At 39.5% G+C, this 23859-nt stretch overlaps 1 protein-coding gene across 4 annotated transcripts in view; it reads left to right on the top strand.

Annotated features, from left to right (window-relative positions):
- The window catches only part of myo3a (myosin IIIA), a 66058-nt gene that overhangs the window by 17966 nt on the left and 24233 nt on the right, over nucleotides 1-23859 (top strand). For 3 of the 4 annotated variants that reach the window (XM_080306105.1, XM_080306103.1, XM_026180076.2), the window contains exons 6-23: nucleotides 3530-3606; nucleotides 6797-6942; nucleotides 10731-10796; nucleotides 10934-11089; nucleotides 11463-11504; nucleotides 12964-13057; nucleotides 14994-15110; nucleotides 15512-15616; nucleotides 16532-16615; nucleotides 16888-17090; nucleotides 18384-18482; nucleotides 18589-18703; nucleotides 19407-19533; nucleotides 19980-20187; nucleotides 21150-21297; nucleotides 22900-23053; nucleotides 23550-23638; nucleotides 23729-23858. In XM_080306105.1, coding sequence (XP_080162231.1) covers nucleotides 3530-3606; nucleotides 6797-6942; nucleotides 10731-10796; nucleotides 10934-11089; nucleotides 11463-11504; nucleotides 12964-13057; nucleotides 14994-15110; nucleotides 15512-15616; nucleotides 16532-16615; nucleotides 16888-17090; nucleotides 18384-18482; nucleotides 18589-18703; nucleotides 19407-19533; nucleotides 19980-20187; nucleotides 21150-21297; nucleotides 22900-23053; nucleotides 23550-23638; nucleotides 23729-23858 — 2160 coding nt within the window. The remainder of the gene's footprint in view (nucleotides 1-3529; nucleotides 3607-6796; nucleotides 6943-10730; nucleotides 10797-10933; nucleotides 11090-11462; nucleotides 11505-12963; nucleotides 13058-14993; nucleotides 15111-15511; nucleotides 15617-16531; nucleotides 16616-16887; nucleotides 17091-18383; nucleotides 18483-18588; nucleotides 18704-19406; nucleotides 19534-19979; nucleotides 20188-21149; nucleotides 21298-22899; nucleotides 23054-23549; nucleotides 23639-23728; nucleotide 23859) is intronic. The other variant, XM_080306104.1, reaches the window with a different exon arrangement.

The following is a 23859-nucleotide window of genomic DNA, read 5'->3' as shown; positions in this document are numbered from 1 at the left end:
AACGGCAACAATCAGACGATCCTGTTTGAGCAAGCACTTGGTGACAGTGGCAAGCAAAAACTCCCTTTTAACATATGTATTCAAAACCACAAAACTAAAAAATGAAAAGCTTAGTTGGAAGTCAGAGTCACTGTAAATAGCAGGGTTTACCCAATAATTAAACTTTGCCCCCCTTGCACCATAAATAATAATTCATTTTTATAGTTTTTAAGTTTTTATATTTTTGCCAGATTAAAAAAACTGTCTGCTTTCAAGTTTTCTCTTATTATTCTATGAAGTGTTCACATCATAGGCAGCACATTCAAGTAAAACAAGCTGTATGCATTACAGGAATTGTTAGGTTTGAGTGCTGCCAGCACAGAGATTCATAGGATTTGTATGGAAAATAAATAAGACCACAAAAACAAATGTTGTTAATTTTAGTCCACTAGATTAGTCTAAATTAAAAGGTCCATTTACTTTTAAAGTTGTAACTAGGGACACCACTGTATTCCTAATTTTGTCTATCAATTTTAAAGACAGCTGTCAGTCTCCTGGTCCTCTAATCTACATGCTGAATTGTGTGTGTGGTAGTAAGTAAGGGCTTAAAGTCCCAGAATCAAGAGCCACATGAATGTGTGTGTGAACGGTGAATGTGGTTTGTGGTGAAAAGTCTTTGTTTACTGGTTCACACATCTGCTACAAGCTCCTCCACTACAAGCTCTCCTGTAAATCACACTTCTTGCTTTGTCGCTGCTTGATCTTCACTCTGGGTTAGGCTTTTCATTGCTAACCTTTGTTGACTTGACACGTTCTTGGTAACACGTTGTGTGTGCTATGGTTAGTTTCTTCTGGCCTCATCACAGTTTTGCACTTTATACATATATATACTCCATACATACTCCAGTACAGCCTGTAATCTACTGATTTGTGCTTTTGAACAGGATGTTTTCATTTGTCTGGTCCAATATGATGCCATATGTATTGATTCATGCCCATGTACTCAAAAAGAATATTTTTCACTTTTGAAAAGGAAAAGAATGTGTATATTTCGAGAGTGGAGGGGTTGCTGGTGGAGTGACTCATTTTGCTGAACACACTAGAGGTTTAAGTTAACATCATAAACATCACACATTCTTTGTATTATTTTTTTAATATTTTATTACTTTCATAGCGTTGAGCATTAAACACTATGTGGTCAAGATGAGAAAAATCTTTGTGGCTTGGGTTAAAATACATAAAAAATACTCTGGTTTCTTGATTTCAATCGTACGTGCTGCAAACATAAAACGGACTTCCTGTGAAAATAGTCAGGAATTCATGCTGACTGTCATGAAAAAGCGCAACAGTTTCTGTTCATGGCCATGCAGAAATAATTGCTTTTGGAATTATTTCCTGTTTTGCATGCTCATGCCATTTCAAGTAACGTAGAGTATTGGAGCAGGTGCATCGCCATCTTTGTCTCCCATTCTTACCAACATGAACTGAGGTCAGGCAGTTTTTGCAAAAAGACCTTAAAAAAGCATTTTCATTTATTTCTTCTGTTCTTCGGATAATTAAAAACAGGATTATTTGATTAGTTTCCATTTCAATTACAACAAGCTGCAAGGTCACTGTGAAATGTTTTAGTGCAATGACAACAGGCTGGATTCGAAGAGTATGCAGGCACCTGGGTTGAATCTCATTTATAAAAGTAGCTCCAACTTCTTTTGTGACGTCCCGCTTGCCAGCTTGTACGCTGCTGACAGCTGAGATTTGAATGAGGTCTGTGACGTCACGAAGGAGGAGAAACAAACTCGCAGAGTGACGAAAATGGCGGGGTTGGGGGGGGGTCCGACTCGAGCTTCCACGGGTACTGCGTCACGCTGGGATTAATGGTTTTTCGTGTGGAGGGGCACATGCTACACTGAGCAGCTGAAGAGATAAAGCCCCCGCAGTGACTCATCACCAGCGGAGAAACAGAACAGCAAAAAAAAGACGGACCCAAAAAAGAGCAGCAGAAGAATGAGGAGAGCTGCTCGTTCATCGGTCTCTCATGAATATTCTAATTGACGGCATTATCTCTGTGATGATTATTAAGTGTGTGGCCCACCAGGCTGCACTCCGGGCTAATGTAGTGGAAACAGAGGGGTTGAGAGAGCTTTAATAGGGGGCTCTTTGTGTACCTGTACTTTCACGCGCTGATATTCCTCACACGCCTTATATATCATAACAAACATACAAGTTTGTGTATAAGGATGAATCCCTGTAAAACTCTGAGTTTGTCCTCACTAATGCGGGGTGATGTTAGTGTGTTTGTGGTTTTATGACACGATGTGACTGTCCCTGTGTGTATGTTCGCCTTATGCCTACACCTCCCCGCCCTGCACATGATTATAATCCCTTTTGATGTTTGCCACAGAACCATTTTCCTTTACACTGCTCATCTCGGCATTTCTCTCCACCCCTGGATTTAACCCCCAAGCTCCAACAGTGACAGCATTTAAATGGATGCGCAGAATCATCACCATGTCTAAATTTGCTGACATGGTTGGAAATACATTCATGTGGTGTAAATGGCTTTGTTCTGTTACTTAGAGATTGTGCCTGTCTGCACACTTTTGATGTTTTAAACAGATTTTTATGCAGTTCACCATCTGGATGTTTTGTTGGTACATTTCCTCAAATTGCCCTTTCATTTCTTAAAAGCTTTTATGTTGCACGTCTGGCTGCTAAAACACATTTTGCAGAATCTGTGCGCCTCATATTCTTCATGTAAAACTATGAAGTAGAAGACAGAGACGCGGTTCTGCAGCAGCATGTCGTGCATCACTACATCACCTTTTGTTTGTGGGTTGCCGCTTTTGTCTCGAGGCTTTGCTTTTGTCCCGGTCGCTGCTCTTGATCTGGCCGGCTGCTTCAGCAGAGCCCGCCCTGGGATACATCACAGTGTAGCGTAACACTGATTTGTCTGGACTGGACCGAAGTCACAATTGTGGGTCAGCATGTTCCTTGTCAGGCACATTAACACAGCACACACACACGTAATGACACACGTGTCCTCTTTTTCTCTCTGCAGTCCCATTTCTGCTGAACGTATCTGCCTCTGACTTGACTGCTGTAATGTGACTCGGGCCTCTCTAGCATCAGACAATAAATCACTCAGATGCGTCTTGTTCTGGGAGGAGGTGACACGTCTCCGGCCACCAGATCGTGCTCACAGTTGAATTGTATTCAAATGTTGTTCTTGAAATGCCAAAATCGCTTGCAGTCAAATAAGAATTTGTAATTCATGGCAGTCTATCATTTGGATAAAGAAAAAAAGCACTGCAGATGTTTATGCGTGTGTATTGTTTATTTCCTTCGTCACTATAGCGACAGCTCTATCAGTGCACGCTTCAAGAGCCGTTGGGCTCTCTATCATTTGAGCCGTGTCCTGCTGTTTACTGTGCACTGTTTCCCTTTTCACAGAGCATCACTTTTACCTGCCAGTGTGATCTTTGTAGAAATAAAAACATGTTATTGAGATATTTTGAATTGTCTCCACTGAGTCTTGTTTTCTACCCTGCAGGCGTTTCAGCCCAGCTGACAAATACCCGTCTGAGGAGGAACACCTCAGTGGGAACCCCCTTCTGGATGGCTCCCGAGGTACGGTAAAAGTGGCCTATAAATGCTCCCGCAGCCTCGTCTCTTTCTGCTACATTAGCCTGGAGCAGATCCCAGTGGACCACAGTTAATAATCATCAAAGAGATAACACTGTCAAATACAATGTGCATGGAAAAAGTGAAATGGGCAGCCTCCATCGTTCATCTCTTGTATAATCATGGCTGAGTGCACTGACAGTATGTATAGCTTGTGTAGAGAAGTGGCTGCAACAAAAATTGAGCGTTTTATACCAGTCGTATGTGTTTGAACCTTATTCTTTTTATAGCAGGTTAATGTGACTTTGTGCTGTGAGCTGGGCTCTCAGCTCGGGGTTCTTAACGACTCTCTGACACTGACTGAAAGGCTGTTTCTATATGATAGTGTTTTTCTTGCTTCAGTAATGCATTAGGGTTTTTGCAGTTTTTGTATGCTGTTATCTGTGGCCACTACTGTCAATGTTTATTGACAGCGTTGGAAGCTGTGCTTCCTTTATATTGCAAGTTAGAAGTTCAGTGGTGGTAGGTGAGAGTTTGCACATCAAAGTCTGTTTACAGGTCTTGAGGATGTGCTACTGCGTATTTGAAAAAAACACCTTCTGTGCCTCCAGAGGGATCAGTGTGAAGTCCATTAAACCGCCTCAAGTGTTGTCACTTGCATGGAATAAAAAAATAATGTTTTTCAATAATGTAAAAAGTCAAAATTCAGAATAAATAATCTAATTTTTTCTTTTAAGTTGACTGAGAAAATATTGTAATTCTTTTTAGATAATTCATAACTTAATGAAATTTTTAAAAGCGAAGAAGAGGTGCTCATTACCATGTTATGAATGTTGATGCTGCACAGTTTATTCAACAGAGGTCACTTTGGAACTTCCCTGATGGCACCATGGTTGGAGCACCAGAAAAGCAACAACCTGCTGATCTGAGTAATAAATAATAAATAACTAGAGATACTACTAACACGCAGTCAGAAAATCATGTGTCTAAAATAACAGTAGGAATCAGCTGACATACTGGAATATTATTGGTCCTGAAATTCCTATACTTGTCAGGCTCTAAACATCCCTTAATATCAAGGAGAGCAGGTGAACACACATGTTCCAGCATATTTGGTCTTGTATCCTGTATATTTTGACTTTCATACTCCCCCTCCGAATTGGCTCTCCAGATAAGGGAACACAGTGTGTCTCTGCATTATTAACAAGCAGCCAGGCTGTCCATAAGTCTTTTATAGATGCAAAACACCCCATCATACTTCCAAAGGCTTCAGTGAGAATGACATTCCTGTCGAGACTTCACCATACGGGGAATCGGCTCCTGAAACAATCCACTGCTGTCATGAAATTCAAGCTTAGTTCCTTTAATGGATCAGTACGATTTAACACATTTCATAATGTGCAAAATAGTCTCCATTTTCAGTTTGTGCTGCAGTCTTTGCTGTTTCACTACTGCTCAGCAAATAGTTGGCAAGTGTTTGCAGACAAGTCAGAACTTAGCATGCAAACCACAGGCAACCATGACAATCTGCTAACGACCAAAGCAATCACAAGGAGGTCTCAGTTTACCAAATATAGCAACCAATTTTACTGAGCAACTGCCAGCCACCCCAGTAGGTTTTTAAGGAGTAAGACATTTAAATGGATCTTAGAATGAAACAGGGACAACAAACAAAACACACTGCAGAGCAAAACCAACATTACGCTGTTTTCCAACAGCGTAATGTTGGAAAACAAACTTCAGATGACGTTTGGACTGTGCAGTGAATTGATTCATCATGAAAAAGGCTCGGCAACCCCTAGTGGAGCAACGGCATAGCAGAAAACAGAGATAACCTGAATGTTAGGAGATGCACTTTTAGCCTCTCAGTCAGACACCATTCATTTATTTTTCATTGAACTTGAAGCAAACACTTTTGGAAACCCTCAACAAGTAGAGGAATCTGTTAACCACCCATTTGCACGCTTAACCTCAACACTGATCAAGATTAGATGAGTCATTAGCGGAATTCGTGGGGATGAGATGGGTAAACTTATACTCAGCATACATGATCACCCCAGATCAACTTGCATGTTCACTTGTTAAATCAAAATAGCTTTTACATGAAGTTTGCATGCCGTGCAAATGCAGGATGCTGCATGACGTGGTGTCGTTAAGGCTCAAGGATTTTAATCTTATTTGTTTAAGACATTTATTCACAAAGGTCTAAGAAAGGGCATTTACCTGAGTGGACTGAGTAGACAAGAAGCACTTGACAGAGCGGAGGTTTCTTCTTTCTAAATATACACTTTGGGGACAATATACAGCGCTGGCTTTATATAAAGTCTACTTCTAAAGAGGATTTGCTTGGAGGTGAGCTGCATCTTTTCCGCACTGTGTTATACACATGTTATGTAGATGAGCTTTCTTTTCCAGAATAATTGTGTTTGGTTGTCGCTGTCGAGTTGTGATTTTGGCCGCGTTATGTGTCTATATTTGTGTGTTGGTTGGAAATAATTTTGCTGTTTAAAAGTCAGTTTGTCATGTCTTTGCAAATTAGTCTCCTTGAGGACAGATTTAACATTGATTTCTTTTAGTTTTCATTAAGTGTGTTTGCCAGCAACATGACGGAATAATGAAAGTCTTGGGGTTTTGTGGAGTGTGTGTCTTATTGGTTATCTGGTAATGATTTGTCTGGTTTGCATGCATTAGACTCTGCCTGTTCAGAACTAGAAAAACAAATTACTGATTACTGTTAAATGTGTGTATTATATGTGAGTGTGTGGTAATAACAATATGAATCTTGAATGATTCATACTGCTGATTGAGTGCCATACTGCCCGCAGGACAGTGATGATGGACTCTGTGTGTGTGTGTGTGTGTGTGTGTGTGTGTGTGTGTGTGTGTGTGTGTGTGTGTGTGTGTGTGTGTGCGTGCGCGTGGGTGTGTTCTGCTCACAGCCAATGATAATGACGAAGTTGTTTTGGCTGAGCTGCTGCAGTTTGTTTAGTTCCTTTGTTGTTAGTGCACAACTTTTTAATGACATTTTATATTCTTTCACATTTGTTTGTGTAGAAGCACAAGAAGAAATAAAAAAAAACTTAAATACTGACTTTCAAAGAAGGAAGCAGACCCTGATTTAATTGCTTTACTCGTGATATCTGTAATCAGACATTAGACCACCTGTTATATGTTCTTTATTTCATCATCCCTGCAGGTAATAGCATGTGAGCAGCAGTTGGACTCCACCTACGATGCCCGTTGTGATGTCTGGTCCCTGGGCATCACAGCTATAGAGCTAGGAGATGGAGACCCACCGCTCTCTGACCTTCACCCAATGAGAGCCCTTTTTAAAATACCCAGGTAAACCTGCCATAATTGCATCATATTCTGCTGTGCTGAATGAATTTAAATGATTTGGTTCTTATGACAAATCTGAGCTGAAGGTTGCAAATAAACCAAAAACATGTTGTGCTCTCTTCAAAAATGAGATTGATTCTCAATAAGACATATTTTATGTTTTATCAAACTGGACTCTGCTTCAAGCCTAATGACAGCTTTCCTGCACATGATTAAGTTCTCATATAAATAATTTACTTAATTTTATTTGTACTGTGTTCGCATTTTGTTTATGTAATGTGATTTTACATTTTTGATATCTTGAAAGGTGCTATTACAGATTAAAGCTATTATTATGCTGTTTTGCCATCCCTGGATTTGATAGAGCTGAGTACTGACTTTGTCAGAGTGATAAAATAATGACTACCCTTTTAATTTGACCCTGTTGTGCATCTTTTCTTTTCTTGTTTTGTCCTCTGAAACACTTTTCATGACTTTTTAATTACAGTTTATGGGCTGAGAAAACACAGCTCATTGAAAATGCGAATACAGGCATGAACAGTATTAAGCTTTCAGTCTATATCAGTAAATACATAGATAGTACTCAATATGAGTTTATGAATATTATATTCTGTAGGTTTTAGAACCTAAAATAGTCATAAAAACTAAACTAACTAAACGAAAACCGTCAAATACACTCTGAAAGAAAATAAAGATAAAATTTAATCAGAAACTACAAGATTATAACCACTCTGCTTCCATTTTTAAAGCTGGAACCATGCATGCAAATAGCCTTTGCCTTAAGATACAGCTCACCCCAGGCAGAAGTAGAATAAGATGATATTTTCTTCACTACCCTGATACGGACCATCTCACAAGACTGGGCATGTTTTCATTATCTGACTCCTCGGCTTGTAAAGATAGCATAATGTATAGCGCTTGCACTGCAATAAAGAAAAGTCCTCTCCTACTTCCAACATAGTGATTTGTGCCTCTATACAGACTGTCACCACACTAAGTACAGTCTTTTTAGTTCAAATGGCTTTTTTCTGCTTGCAGGGCTTTATCCATTACATACTCCCTCCCTGGCACTCATCCCAATGATCCTGCTGGGAGGAGGCTGCGGGCACAGCCCCTCTTTCTCTTTGTTTCTACTGTGAGCTGAAGCTGATTTTCTAATTGTTTATCTTCACCTGATTTCAGTGTGAGAGCATTTAACCATCACAGCACAGCTCTTTGTCCATCACTGCCCTGAAACACGCACACGCCTACACACACAGACTGCTGCTGTGTCACGGCTGTCCTGTGTGTTTGCTCTGGGGGTCGTGCTCCAACGGAGCCATCACACAGCTTTCTCACAATCTATGTGACTGCTGCAGCCAGAGCTCCGGGCTCCCTCTTCACACTCCTCACTTCCCTCCGCTCACTACTCTGGCTTCATTTGTCAAGCAGTCTTGGAAAAAGCCACGCTGAGGGCATTAGTTCATCCACTCTCTCTTATTTAGTACACATTTGCCCTCCCCCCCCCAAACAGCAGACCACTGAAGCCATTCCTCATTTTTATTATGATTGTTATAATCCTGATTTTCTATCAATAACTAGTATGGTTATTTTTATTAGTACAGTTTTACCTACTAATTGAGGCACACAAGAGCTTGACACAATGCATGCAAACATATAATACTATAATGTATTTTATATGCAGTGATGCCATACAAGCCCATGCCGTTTCTCTATTGACGTTTCTTGAGAATTGTCTGCCATATTGGATGTGATGCAACCAACAGTTGTGAGGGAAAATGCATAAAACCTGCTGGTTGGCAAGTTGTTTCTTGAAGATTGCTGGCTGTTGCTGAGTGAAATGGATTGCAAAGCTGGCACTGCATCAAAAACCTCCTTGTGTTTACTACGGTTCCTGCAGCTCCCTGTGGTTTGTATGGAAGGCGCTTACTTGTCTAAAAACTCTCGCAAACCAAACACAAACCAGAAATGGAGAATTTTCGCCTTCGAAGTGAGTCGCAGCTCAGCTCTGCAGCCAACACACTTAAGAAGACGCAAATTTTAACTCTAGATTGCTTTGGTAAACAAAGCAGTTGGTATACATGGTTGACTCAACGGCTGCAAGGTGCAAATCAGCCCATCACCCCTCCACCACCGTGCTTGACAGTTATGCTGTGTTTGTGTTTTGCCAAATGTGGAGCTGTGAAACATCTCCACATTGGTCCTGTCTGTCCAAGAACATTGTTCTAGGAAGGTTGTTCCCATTTAGGAAGGTTGGCAACTGTGTTGAATTGATGCGCAGAAGTACTTGTTTCTTTCCTCCTTGGTATTGTGTTAACACAGACCTGAATCCTCCAGACCTGCAAACTAACAAATCTTCTGCTTTCATAGAGAAGATCAGACTTGCTGATGATCATTTAACTAAGTGCATTTGATAAGCAGCACCTGGCTGATACGTTTCCTATTTATTCCTATGGAAGGCTGTACTTAGCACACACAATGTTTCTGCATTTTGATTTCACTTTTGTGTAAATAGTGTAATATGTCATGTGTTGCTCTTCATATGTGGTTGTATTTATCTAACTTTAAGTCCTCCTACGGACCAGATTACTTTCATTACGTACTGATGGATTACCGTTATTTTCAACATGATTGTTATATTTTGCCAATGTATCATGGATTATGAAAAAACATAGGTCTACACTGAAAGGAGTGTGCAATGGAAACATTGTATCATATTTCAACATATGGAGCTGAATCCAAAAAGATAAAGAGTAAACATACAGAGGAACAAGTCCAGTAGTCTTTTATGTTGTTTCCTCATTGCCTTATATTTCAAGGTTCAAGGTTCTTTATTCGTCACCTTGAACCTTGAACCTTGAATTTAAATAAGAAGAGAAAATGAGGACTGCAGAGAAGGACTAAGACAACAGTATATGTATGGAAGCCAAATCTGTGCTCAAAGCTTCGGTCTCTGGAGCGGATAAAAGATTTAAAGTGCTATTATAATTGTGCTCAGTTGTTAATAGCTAAGCTTTCATTTTCATTATGTGTAACAGAGAGGATTTAAACTTGCCTCCAATACTTTACTAAGTGAACTTTTGGCAGGCGAAACTGAACAAATTGCTTTAGCGAACTGGGGTACAAACAAGAAATTATATTTAAAACAGTCCAAGTCCTTGCAGCCTTTATAGTGCTTTAAAAAGCAGCTTTATTATTCAGGTAACCCAATGCAACTACCCCAAGTTATCTCTGCAGGGCTCTCTTTGTCTTTCGGATAAGAAAAACACTTTAATGATCACAGTATTAGCTGAACAGCCTGAAAATAAAGGCCTGATGCATTTCCTGTCTATATTGGTTGTGTTGTGTGATAAAAAGGAGACGAATGTCCTCTCATTAGACCAATTATTTGCTGTCAGAGCCAACGTGCGAAAGGCCTCCATGCATTAACAGGCAGCAGTGACTTCGCTGCCGAGTACCTGGAACCCTCTCGTAAAGAGGTACTTAAAGCCGAACAGGGAATCCAATTAACCGAGTTGTTTTTCTGCTGTGAGGCCTTGTTAAGTTTAACCCCACAACAATGTGTGTATGTTTTCAGGGTAAAGTATTTAAGAAGTTCTGGTTTGAGTCTATACACAAGTTTCCAGCTGCACTGCTCTGATGGCTGAAAGCTACCACTTTTTGCCACCAGAGAAACACCCCTGGATGCCCTCAGTGACGAATCGTCCCAGCCTTCTGTTCTCCGCCCTGCCCGCTTAAATCCTATCTCATCTTATCTTTCCATTTATCTTTTCCATTTCTTCCCGTAACAGAAACCCGCCGCCTACTCTCCACCAGCCGGAGCTCTGGTCAGATGAGTTTAATGACTTCATCTGCAAGTGAGTGTGGCTTCTAGTGTTTATCCTTCCTGTGTGAATAATAAATATTTACACAGATAACCCGCTGCTTTGAATATGAATCTGAGAAACGCACTGCACTCCTCTTTCTGCCTCATGCTCGTTCTCCCACCTCACAGATGTCTGATTAAGGACTTTGAGCTGAGACCGAATGTGCAAGACCTGCTCCAGCATGTGTTCATCAAACAGACTGTCGGCAGAGAGAAAATCCTGCAAAAACAATTGATTGAGCTCATTGATCTCAACCAGCAAATTGGAGTGATTGAAAAAACAAGGTATTGTGTCCTTATGGCTTTTGTCTCTATGTTTTTGTCCTGATATCTCGCTGTATGAGCCAAATACTCCCACACCGTAAAGTGTTTGATCGATTTTGATACAAAGCCCATGAAAAACTTAAAATATAACGCCCTTCCTGTCAGCGGTTGTTATATGCTAGGCTGTTGCTTAGCTTTTGCCGACAGTATAATCCAAATTACCCTACTTGCTGGATGTTTTACAAGCCCTGTCATCCTCACACAAAAAACAGGTCAATCCTGCACCGGCTGCACTTGAGCTGTAGGCTCCTTAGCATGAGTTAAAATGTTGCCCTTTAAAGTGAGTTTCTCCCTGTACAGTGATAACATGTCGATCCCGTTTCTGTCATTTAAGCCATCATGGAAAGACAGACAGAAGCTCAGACAGTAATGACAGGTAACTATAGAGGATGCTTTTGTGACGCAGTAGGAGCTTTTATAATTCAGTCAAAGCTCTTGTTGTAGTTGTGATTGCACACGTATTTGCCATCAACTGCCACCCTGCCCTTCTTACATCGTTGTCTGTTTTAATGTTCAAATCATGTTATTGTCGCTGTTTGTTCTGTTTTATGAGTTTTCATTTATAATACTGTAATGTCATTTGATGCTGTCAGTGGTTATGATATTTACTGTAAATCAATTACAGGAGCTTAAAAGCTCACTTGTGTTCAGCATTACCTATCAGATAAATGATGCTTCAGTAGAGACACAGTGAAATAGGATTCCTGGAACTTGACCCTGGAACGTTTTCAGGGATTGAGCCTCTGACCTTCCGATTTATAGATGACCTGCTTTACCACCTGACCAGCTTAACCTGTAGAAAGGCCATATCCCATAAATGAGGTGTACTTCATACCATGAAAAAATGTTAGAGCTTGAAAATAGAGGACAACTAATTCATGCACATGAAGTAACAACCAACTTTTCTTAAAAGAGTTGGTGTCTGACAGTAACATCATGATGTGTTCTGCCTCACTTTCCCCAAAATAATTATTTTCATATTGATATTTTTGTTTACAGGCAGCATCCACAGCCTTCAGCTACACTCTTAAAACTGTATGTTGTTGAAATCATAATATAGTAACTAATATTTGACATGAACATTTGAGCGACCTAGCTTAGGTAGTTCTATAGCTCTTTGAAAATGGCACAGAAAGCTAAAATGTGACAGTTTTCCTATTAAAAGTGGATCATCTTGGAATTATTTAAGGATATCTGGTATGGTCAGGCTGGAAGCATGTGGTCAGCTGACATGGAATGAACGTTATGCATACAAACCCCCAAATTACAAAATTACTTGAACCCAATCAACAACACGTAAGTATAAGGAAACATAAGAGTCATGTTGTCTTTCTAAAAGTTAAATAACAATAAAGCTAAAAGCTTGTTCAGTAAATTATGTTCATCACTAAATTTGCTGGTTTCCTGATATCACTTGTCAGTAAATGAACTGACTTGTGGTAATAAGATGATGTTGCAATTCCTACAATGGGTAATTGGAATCTTGTGGGATTATTTTATTCCCTTGTGCAGATTTAATCTCTTGAAAGACACATTTACTTAACTAGAAAAGATTTGTTTACTAAACTTAAGTCACCCACTTCTGAAGTTTATCCTCCCTGTGGGACTATTTTTGTTTTATTTTATCCCTCTCTGTGTCTACTCTTTCCTTGATTAAAATAGAAGATGCTTGAATAGAGACGCGTCCCTGAGGTTAGAGTCATAGTCAGACCAGTGCGTCCCAGTAAAAGCTCCTCTGCAAAGTAGCGGGGCTTGCAGTTCTAGAAGAATCTGCAAAATTTAACATTCATTTTTTCAGAGCATGCTCACTAAGAGATGTCATTGTTGTGTTCCAGGCATGAGCGTATTCATACCAAAAAAGGAAGCCACATGAAGACACAGGACGCAGACGAGGTGGATGACCTCGCCACCCTTGAGGTTCTAGATGAGGTAAAAAAAAAAAATGAATTAGGCTTTTTCACACAATTTCTTTTTTCCCCTTCCTGGCTGCACAACATCAGATAACAAGTTAGAGTTAGGATGAAGTCACTGAATGCAGCAAACATTTTCTGGTGAAAAAGAAAAAAACCCAGAGAATTGATGGGAGTTAGAGCTGAAAATCTCTGCCTGTTTTATTTTTCTCCTTGAAAGCATAGGTAGTTTCTATTGAGATACATTTATGAATTTACAGCAGAGTGCTCTGCTCTCGCTCTCTCTTTGCTGATAGAGTTAATGTAGCTCACCCAACAGCCTCTTTCTCTCAGTCACTTTCATCTATTTTTTAATTGCACTTTGGTGTTTAAGTGAAAGGATAACTTGTGCTGGTCTTCACAACCCACACCAAAAATAATGATAGATCAAGTACTGTTTTCTTAACTTACACACCCGTATGTACGCACATATAAGTGGTATTAATAAAATATTAACTTTGTAATTACCTGCTAAGCTCAAACTGCTCTGTCCCAATCAAAATTGGAATCCTGGCACCGCACTTAGCTGGAATAAAATGGAAAAAATTATTTCTTTTATTTTTGCCCTTCTAGATGGTAACAAATACAACAGTTAAAATTTTCATGTATGATATGATGGAGAAAAAAATATTTGGTTTATTTGATAGATAGTGATTAATGCGTTTAAGTTACAAAATGAGTTACAAAAGTATTTTACTTATAACAAGTCAGGTAAATTTAAAATATACACTGTAAAAAGCTGCCAACATGTTGTTCTAACATTAACCAAGAAAAGTCACCACATATTATTTCAATTCTGTTCAATTTGGTTTTATTTATATAGCACCAAACCACAACAGCAGTCACCTAAAGGCACTATATTTAGGGTAAAGACCCTACAGTAATAGAGAAAACCCCAACAATTAGATGGGCCCCTGCGAGCAAGCAACAGTGGGAAGGACAAACTCCCTTTTAACAGGAAGAAACCTCTGGCAGAGCCAGGCTCAGGGAGGAGCAACTATCTGCCACAAAAACAAACAAAAACTCCAAAATGAACATGGCTTTGTTTCCTTTTGCAGAGGAACATATTTTTATGATATGGTGAATTCTGTGTTTATTATATTCAATACTAATACTGTCCGAAGTCCTCTTGTTGCATTGGGTGTTGGGGTGGCTGTAGCTCAGGTGGCAGAGCAGGTCAGCCACTAACCAGAAGGTCGGTGGTTTGATCCTAGGCTGCTCCAGTCAGCATGCCAAATATCCTTGGGCAAGATACTAACCCCATGTTGCTCTCCGATGCATCCATCGGAGTGTGAATGTGTGTGAATGGTAGACTACTTAGCACTTAGGTCAGAAAAAAGTGCTTGTGTGAATGGGTGTGATTGGGTGAATGAATTAGTTGTATAAAGCACTTTGAGTGCTCAGACAGAGTAGAAAAGCGCTATATAAGAACAAGTCCATTTACCATTGGACAAAATAGCCAATATTTGAGTGATTAAACAACTAGTTTAGAAATGATAATCAAAAATGAACACTGATTGAACGTTTACTGCATCTACTGTGATATATTTGTATTTAAGCGCTGTTGAAGGTACACTATGTCACATTATGACATTTAGCATCATTTTTCCTAATTGCCCATTCTGGTCTTTCAAGAACCAAAACAAAACAAAGCAAAAATACACAGCAGCATCTTTGACAGAAAGAACATTTGGAACAATTTATCAAATCTGAGGGATGAACTGACATATTGAATGAGTTGCCAGCGGATATTTCCACCCATCCTTCAAGCTGAAATGGGCTGCTGGTTTGATGGGAACGTTGGCATAAACTAAACTTCTGTGGGTTGTTTTTTTTTTTTTTATAAATATAGTTCTGACTGTCATTTAGCAAGCATCTCATACTGATATTTATTGTCTTTGTTTATTTTTTTCCAGAACACTGTCGCAGATCAGCTTCAGAATCGCTATGGAAATGATCAAATTTACACATATGTGGGCGACACCCTCATTGCAGTCAATCCTTTCCATACAATGGAGATATACACGCCTGAGGTCCGTGGAGATAAATAGACCTTTGTTTTATTTGGATCTGTGTTCTTTCCGTGTACATGCATCTCTACATTTGGTCAATAATGCAGTGAATGTAGCCTGGCATAGCTCATTAGAGCCTCTGCAGTTCTTCAGTCTGCTGCATCCCATTTGGCTTCAAACAGTGCACACACATTTTCACAGATACTACCGCTGTTTTTCTGCCTCGTCCATAACTCAGTGGCTCTATTTTCCTCTCAATTATCATGTTTTTGCCTCAAGTTTGTTGCTAATTGAGAGATTATTACAAATCCGCTTTGTAAAATCATTAATTTAGTTTTCTAAAAATATCTATTTTGTTGTATTCATTACACTCTCGAGCACGTCTTTAACAAGCTTTTATCTTTTTCTCCCTCTCTTCATAGCACACTAAGATGTACATAGGAGCTAAGCGTACAGTTAACCCACCACACATCTTCGCTGTGGCTGATACTGCCTACCAATCTATGGTTTCATACAATGCTGATCAGGTAATAAGCTCTTCAGTTATTACAAACTGTTTGAGTTTACTTGTTTAAGTGCTGTTCCACACGATGCCAGAGCAGCAGTTTGACAACACAGACCCTAAAAAAAACAGAAACCAGATACCAGAAAGTACCAAAAGCAGGTTCTGTTTTTTTAATTTTTTTCATTTATTCATTTTTTGCAGGGTTGGGGGGATTTTGTGCGTGATTTTGTGTGATGCTAATAATGCTAAATCTAGTTTGCTAGGATGGTTAGCATGGTGTGTCTATTATTCGATATTGGAGAATTGGCAAGTGAATTAAGGCCTTTTGATTGGATCGTCTTTGGGGAAATTCAAGTACATCCTTTCTAAGAAAGAAAGTTTGCACAAGACTCTGAACAGTACTGTGAAAAATTAAGTACACCCCACGATTCAATAGCTTGCAGAGCCAGTAGCTGTGGTCGAGCTTTAGCCCACTCTTCTTTACAGTGTTGTTTCAGTTCATTGAGGTTTGTGGGCATTCATTTATACACAGTTCGCTTAATATCCTGCTACAGCTTTGCAATCTGGTTCAGGTCTGGGCTTTGACTGGGAAATTTCAAAAACTGATTATTTTCTTTTTCAGGCGTTCTGTGGATTTGCTAGTGTGCTTGGGATCATTGTCTTGCAATATGATTTTATTGTTAATAAAGCTAATAATATAATATGCCTGTCCTATATGGACTCTGTATTTGAATTTTCTTTGTAAAAGAAAGCCAGTATGTTGATTCTCTCTCCACTGTCTGCATTCAGTGACATATTTTAGTGACAATGGTAGTTAAGCTGTTAATAACATTATTAATATTATTCGCGTTTAAGCCTCAAAGCCTTTTTTGTTGACACCACAGGAGTCAGAGTGCATATATAATTAAATGTGACTCAAGTGACTTCTTGTGTGCAGTGTATTGTGATCAGTGGGGAAAGTGGAGCAGGGAAAACAGAGAGTGCTCATCTGCTGGTGCAGCAGCTAACGGTTCTCGGGAAGGTGAGTCATGAAATCCAACCAGCACAACGCTTGATCGTTTGGTAGATATTCTGTTAACGCAGTTTGAAGATCTTGTAATGAGTTCGTTGGTGCTGCAGTTAGTACCAGTCATGATATGAAGGCTAACTAAAAAGGAAATGTCATTTCTCTTGACCTTTTTTGTATTTATATGAGCAGATTATAGGAAGTGGTAGTGCTACTTGTCATAGTGTAACACTTACTTTTTTTTTTTTTAATTAGTCCCCCATACTAAAGTGGAATATTTTGTTTAGGCCAATAACAGGACACTCCAGGAGAAGATCCTGCTGGTCAACAGCTTGGTGGAGGCATTTGGAAATGCCTGCACTGTCATCAATGACAACTCCAGCCGCTTCGGCAAGTACCTGGAAATGAAGTTCAACGGTGGTGGAACAGTGGTCGGAGCACAGATATCCGAGTATCTGCTGGAAAAATCCAGAGTTGTCCACCAGGCGATGTAAATATCACTTCCTGTTTCTTGTGTTGGTCCCGGTTTTGACTGTTATTACCTTCATTTGAGAGTGACATTCATAGAAAAATACAAATAATCTCTCTGTTCATTTTCTGAAAGAACATTGCCATGAAGGTTATTATTCTGCCCGCTTTCCACGGATCAGCGGATAATAGATTGTCTCTTTTTCTTGCTCTCTTTCACATCTGCTTTTTCATTTGAAACTGGTGGCATTTGCTTTCACCTGCATTTCACTCGGTCCATCATTTCTTCTTATCGTGTGTCTGGGGAGCAGACCGGGTCAAGTGGAAGGGCTAGCTTATTTCCTGTTGGATCAAAGATTGTGGTCTTGCGTGTGTCTTTAGTGGAACTTCAAAGACACACTCAAGTACTGCATTGGAAAACAGACTCATGTCAGAGAGGGCTCGATTAGGCCGTACATTGTCTGAATATTTAGTCTGTTAATGGCTGTCGTATTTGGGTTAATAGAACACAGGGTGAACTCTTATGTTTTCATGAATTAATCTTTATTCACATGTTGCATATTTTGTTACCCCTGCAAGATAATTTTCAATTGCTTCATTATGGATATATTTTAATGACACACACACACCTGAAATGATTGTTGATGCTTTCCGATGGGATTTGGTGACAGTATCCTGAATCAAATTTAGTTTGATTATCCTGTTGAAACAAAAATGGCTATTTACTAATGGATTTAGCAAAAGATTAGACAGGTTTTCCTTCACCATATTCATGATTAATATAAATTTAAGCTTAAATTGTATTCATAATAAACAACCAAAGGCATTCAGTGTTCATCATCATTCATCTATGCTTGTAATTTATTTCATAAAGTCTTACAATTTGTGTTACTGGTGGAAATACAACTTGGTTTTGAGTTTAAAGAAGGATCGTCAGCCTTCTTTATTCAAACGAATATGGGAAGGCGTAGGATTGTTTGCAGATTATATTAGTTTGTCTGTTTTTCCTCCAAATTCCAAAACTATGACATCACAACAATGGGATTGGTCAGTAGCAATGTTGATCCTGGACACTATTAACATGATGCAGGAGTAACACCAACATGGAGATATCAGATAACTCAGGTTTTTAAAAAGCTGGAAACATGTTAACTAACTATTCCTGTGCATATTTTAGCATTGATCATGTTTATTTTGTTAGAAATTTTCTTAAGAAAACAAAACTGGAGTCATGTTAATCATGTGGCGAAAACATTTACCTAGCATGTCTCCTTTTCAGGAATTTGATTTCCACTATATGTGCGTGTTTCCACAGGGGGGAGAGGAACTTCCACATCTTTTACTACATTTATGCTGGTCTGGCTGACAGGAAGAAGCTAGCCCACTACAAGCTCTCTGACAGCAAAACACCTAAGTAGGTTTGACATTCCTTAGCAATTTTCCCAAAACACTGTTATCTGCGTCCCATGCTGCAAACTCCCAACTTCCAGAGACCCCAGTGGTTCCTTTTTGTTTTGCAGGTATCTGTATCACGAGAACATTAAACTTGGGCCTGACATAGTGAACAACGCTTCCTACAAGGAGCAGTTTGATGCAGTCGAGCAGTGTTTCAAAGTCATTGGATTCACCCTGGAGGTATAAACTGATGTATTCATTACTGGGCCACAGGTTTAGCAGTATAACCTTGATCCCAGTGTTCACACTGACTTGTTCTCACTCTTCCCCATTAAAGTCACTCTATGTAAAAATAACATGTAAACAATCTTACTAGCTATAGCACCAGTATTGCTGGCATTTCAGAATCAGTGTGATCATGCCGGCTTCTTGTCTTGTATATGGCTTGTGATGGAACATAAAGCTGCAGGCACATGTAGGCAATCAGTTCTTGACATTGTGAAAACCTAATGAGGCTCAAAGTACTGATTGCTCTTGGGATCTCCACATCAATAGTACTTATGTTATAATCACTTGGTAGTGCTATTTTACTGTGTCGTTTTGTCGTCCATGAAATGCACTTCAAGCTGATCCCTTAATATATGTGCTGCAGGTGAATTAGTGTTTTGTTTTTGTTTGTTTGTATTGTTTGTAGATTTAAGATTTTAACAAACTGTGCCCTTTTTTGGTCTGTTTGAACTGCTTTCATAGTTCAAAATAATAATTGAGCCACCTATTTTCGGATTGGCTACTCCTCGCAAACAGAAGGTTTAAACAGCAGGTGGGTGGAGCTTCTGTGCTCAAAGCTAGAGCTTTGAGTCTGAGCTGAGGTGACCATATTAGGGATAGTTGCACACACTGATACATGTTTCCATACAAACTGTATTTGTTCTAATTTTTGCAGGAGCTCGGAAATGTTTACAGCACACTGGCTGCCATCCTCAACTCTGGGGACATTGAGTTTTCTCCAGTTGCCTCAGAGCACCAAACAGACAAGAGCAACATCTGCAACATGTCTGTCTTGGAGAATGGTAAGAAAAGAGAGAGAGAAGCACAGTGCATGATGACAGAAAACCAAATATGACTCTGAATTTCCTCTGCTACACCCCCTTCATCCGCCTCCCTCTTTTGCTAACCATCATTAACTCTGCAGGAGTCCTCCATGTTTAGATAAATACAGGAAATGATTTGGTTAAATCAATTACCCAAGACTGCATTAGTACATAAAAATCATTAAGAAGCATACATTTGTAATGGTTAGATATTATAATGCATGCTTTGCATTATATTTTCTGAATTCAAACACCTGTTCTGAATGGTAATTTAGAAAACAACATAGATGCGGCCTATTAATTGAATGAATATTCTCCTGCTCAGTCAGAATGAGGCTACATATTGCATAAGATGTGCTGCTTTGAGTAAACTCCACACTATAAATGCTAACTTTTATCCCCTTCCTTATCTCATGTCACCTCAGTGGCATCTCTGCTTCGTATCCGCTCAGACGAGCTGCAGGAAGCCCTGACCTCCCACTGTGTTGTGGCCCGCGGAGAGACGATAGTCAGACCCAACACAGTGGAAAAAGCAGTGGAGGTGAGGGACGCCATGGGTAAAGCTCTCTACAGCCGCCTCTTCAGCTGGATTGTCAACCGAATCAACGCGCTGCTGCGGCCTGACAGCCAAGGGTAAGATGGGGGGGCAGAGAGTGTAACGGTGTGTTTGGTTGTCACGAATGAGGTCGTCTGACAAAGTTCCTGCTTTTGGATTAAAATAGATACACAACTAGATTCACTGCCAAGTCTTTAAAACTGCAGAATATACTTTAAAATCTACTTGCGTACATATTACATCGAGTATAGTGAGCATCACTATACTCGTGAGCATCACTATACTGGTTTAAGTTGTAAAAGAATTAATGAAGTGTCAAAACACAAAAAAAACCTGTACATTTGAGATGTTAAAACCAACAGTTTAACAGTTTTAAACATAAAAAGACTATTAATTCTTTCTAACGTTCTAAATGATGTCTGTCTACTAACATCCTCTCAGCTGAAGTGCTAAAAATTGCACTTCCGTTAATGGCCACTAGAGGCTCATTCTAGAAGCCTCTAGAGTCATACACTCCATGCCCAGTTTTCAAGCAGAAATAAACATTTCTGCAGCCTGCTACAAATTTCTCTTTTGCTATTTCTAGCTAATTTACACCTTTATGACAGATGTATGTTTGTAAATTTAAAAAAAAAAAACTCAAATAATAAAATATTTTAAGGCTTTAAGTTTTACTTTTTACATTATTTTGTTCATTTTGAATTATTTTCTCAAAAGTCTGAATGAGTAAGTTTAAATTTTGACAAAAAATAATCTGAAATTTTGACTTGCTGTATGGATGGGGAAAAAAATCAGTGGCAGATAAGCTTCCAACTAAATATCCAAGACCTTTTGCTTTTTACACAAGTAAGAATCATAACTTAAAAATAAGAAAAGTATATGAGTGGTCAGCTAGAGTAGAGAAGTGCAAAATAAGAACCAGTCCACTTACCATTTAAGTGTCAGGCTACCAGAACAACATAGCCATCCCTAGCACCACACGGTTAGCTATTCTATGAATGCATTTAAAGATTTAACATTTTATCCTTGTCTTCTCCAGAGAGGACGACAAGGGCCTTAACATCGGCATCTTGGACATATTTGGTTTTGAAAACTTCAAGAAGAACTCTTTTGAGCAGCTCTGCATCAACATTGCCAACGAGCAGATCCAGTTTTACTTCAACCAGCACATCTTTGCGTGGGAACAGGTAAAGTTCAGCCCACTAACCTCACACCAGCATGCCCCCCAGCCTGTCACTGAATTCAAATAACACTTTCTCAGAACGTGAATCCCTCCTGAACAGCTCTCTGTGTGCAGTTTTCACCTTGGTTCTAACTCATTTCCATCTAAATTGAGATAACATGTCATCGTTTGTCAGTCTGCATTTTAAAAGAGATGGCAAGGGTAAAATATGCTGCTGTCTTTATTCACGGCAGAATGAGGTTCTCTGTTCTCCCCTCGTGCAGTCTCGTGAGAGGGTTTTGCCTTTGGGGGGGGTCAGAGAATGGTTTGCCAATGTTAAATGATTTGGAGTCACCCATTGGGAGGTGTTATAAATCATTCTAAACGAGGGTCAATTAGGAGTTGAAGACACTTAGTGCTGGACTTAAATTCACTCTTGGGTATTGTTGGAACCAGGCCCAGAAATATATTGTCCTATGCAACCATCATATGTATATCCAGAGCATAAGGGAAATGTACGGTGCTGTGAGATTAATAGTTCTACATAAATAAGGCAGAATTAAAGGATTGCTGTATGGTAAGGTTTTATCAGCAGTGCATTTACTCCGCTGCCCTCATGTTTTCATGTATGTTTATGCGTGTGGTTGCATATTGTCCCAATCTATCTGCATCCATGCTGATTTTTTTTTCTGCTTTACTTCATTTTCTTCACAGTGGCACTTCATGCTCGAATAAGCAGATTGATTTGATATTGTTTGTTCCCATTTTGACCTGTTCTCCATGGAGTAGAAGTCCCTGGTGATGTTGCTGAGTCATAGTAGCAGCTCTGAGTCAGCCTGATGTGATCAGGTTTGCTCACTTTGCCCTGCAGATCAGATTTATCAGAGCCGAGTTAAGAGGAGATAAAAGACAACAAATCAACATCGTTGATTTAATATAGTTATGTCCATAAACAGCTGTTTTGGGGCAATTTATGTAGGTAAATTTCTAGACGCTTTTATTTTAAAAGGTCAAGCCTTTGTGAACGCTAAAGCGTGACATTAAAGAAATAAAACCGAGGATATAAAACTGTACTGCTGTTTAATGGATCTTAAAGTGCATTTGGTATTGTAAGACAAGATTTCACTCATGCAGAAATACGGCTTTATTATTAAGGCAGCAGCATTAATAGCATCTTAGTATCAAGGAGATCAAGGAGTAATGACTATTGACCATGTATAGTAACCCAGTCCTAAAGGCTGTCCTGTGACAGTGAATATGTGTCATTAACCAGAGATCAGAAAAGCTACAGTGTCTTGCTAGGATTAGGAGATTAACCTTGGAATTAGTTTGATATTTAGAGCCAACTGGAGAGATCAGCATTCCATGAAAGGTTATTCACTTGTTCATAATTCATTCTAACATGTTATCATATATTAGGGTTAGCTAAAGGAATCCCAAACACACTTCTACTCCACGGAGAAGTTGATTTGACATCTTATTTGGACCTTTTTATTTGGTAACATGAAAATCGATGGAAAACTTAAGAAACTCAGGCTTTCATCAAGCTGTTGGAAGGTGTTTTGACCCATGAAAGGAGGCCATTAAAGACATTACATCACGAGTGCTTATTTCCACTCCTGTGCAGGATGAGTACCTGAATGAAGAAGTTGATGCTCGGATGATCGAGTACGAGGACAACCGGCCACTCCTGGACCTGTTCTTGCAGAAGCCCATGGGGATGCTGTCACTTCTGGATGAAGAGAGCCGCTTCCCGCAGGCCACTGACCAGACACTCGTAGGTGAGCTGCTCAGATTTCAATAGAGAAATGTTTGTTTTATTTGCTTTATTATTTATGTTATCATGTTTTGAGTTTGGTAACCTCGGTAACCACAACTTCCTGTTAGTGCAGGGGCTGATTACATATGAGGTGTTAATCTAACTTTTCTCCAACTACAGTATACACTCTGATATTTTGCTTTGTCCCAGAGCAAGATAACAAGTGTGGTTGAGTTGTGGTGATCATTTAGGTTGTAGCTCCAAAACGATGACCACACAGTGACAGATGTTTAAAGTTGGCTGCTGTGACGGTTTCACAGTCAAATATAGCTTGGAACAAAATATCAGAAATTTAGGTTGACCCTCTCACAAGCTTGGCTGCTGCTGTGCCCTACATATACTATACTATAGATTTATATGATATTTATATGATATTATAACTTGAATCTGGGGTGTGTAGGGACCTTCGGATGGCCTTGGGTGTTTGGATAATTAACTCATGCAGTCTGATATTTTAGAGAAATTTGAAGGTAATCTCAAGACAAAAAGCTTCTGGAGGCCAATGAGGGTTGACCTGGGCTTTGGGATTCACCACTATGCTGGAAAGGTAATTTAACATTTAATTCTAATCATAAACTGAAGCTGTTTGGCATTTGCTATTCATATCTTTCTTTATACCTCTCTACCAAACCTTAAGGTGATTTACAATGCCGCGGGCTTCTTGGCCAAGAACAGAGAAACCCTTCCAGCTGACATTATCCTGCTGCTGCGGTCGTCGGAGAATGAGCTCATTCGCAAGCTTGTCACTCACCCCCTCACCAGAACAGG

Source organism: Astatotilapia calliptera, chromosome 9 (assembly GCF_964374335.1).
Source record: "Astatotilapia calliptera chromosome 9, fAstCal68.1, whole genome shotgun sequence".
Classification (NCBI taxonomy): Eukaryota; Metazoa; Chordata; class Actinopteri; order Cichliformes; family Cichlidae; genus Astatotilapia; species Astatotilapia calliptera.
The sequence above is the reverse complement of the archived record's forward strand: the minus strand, read 5'-3'. Positions and strand labels throughout refer to the sequence as shown.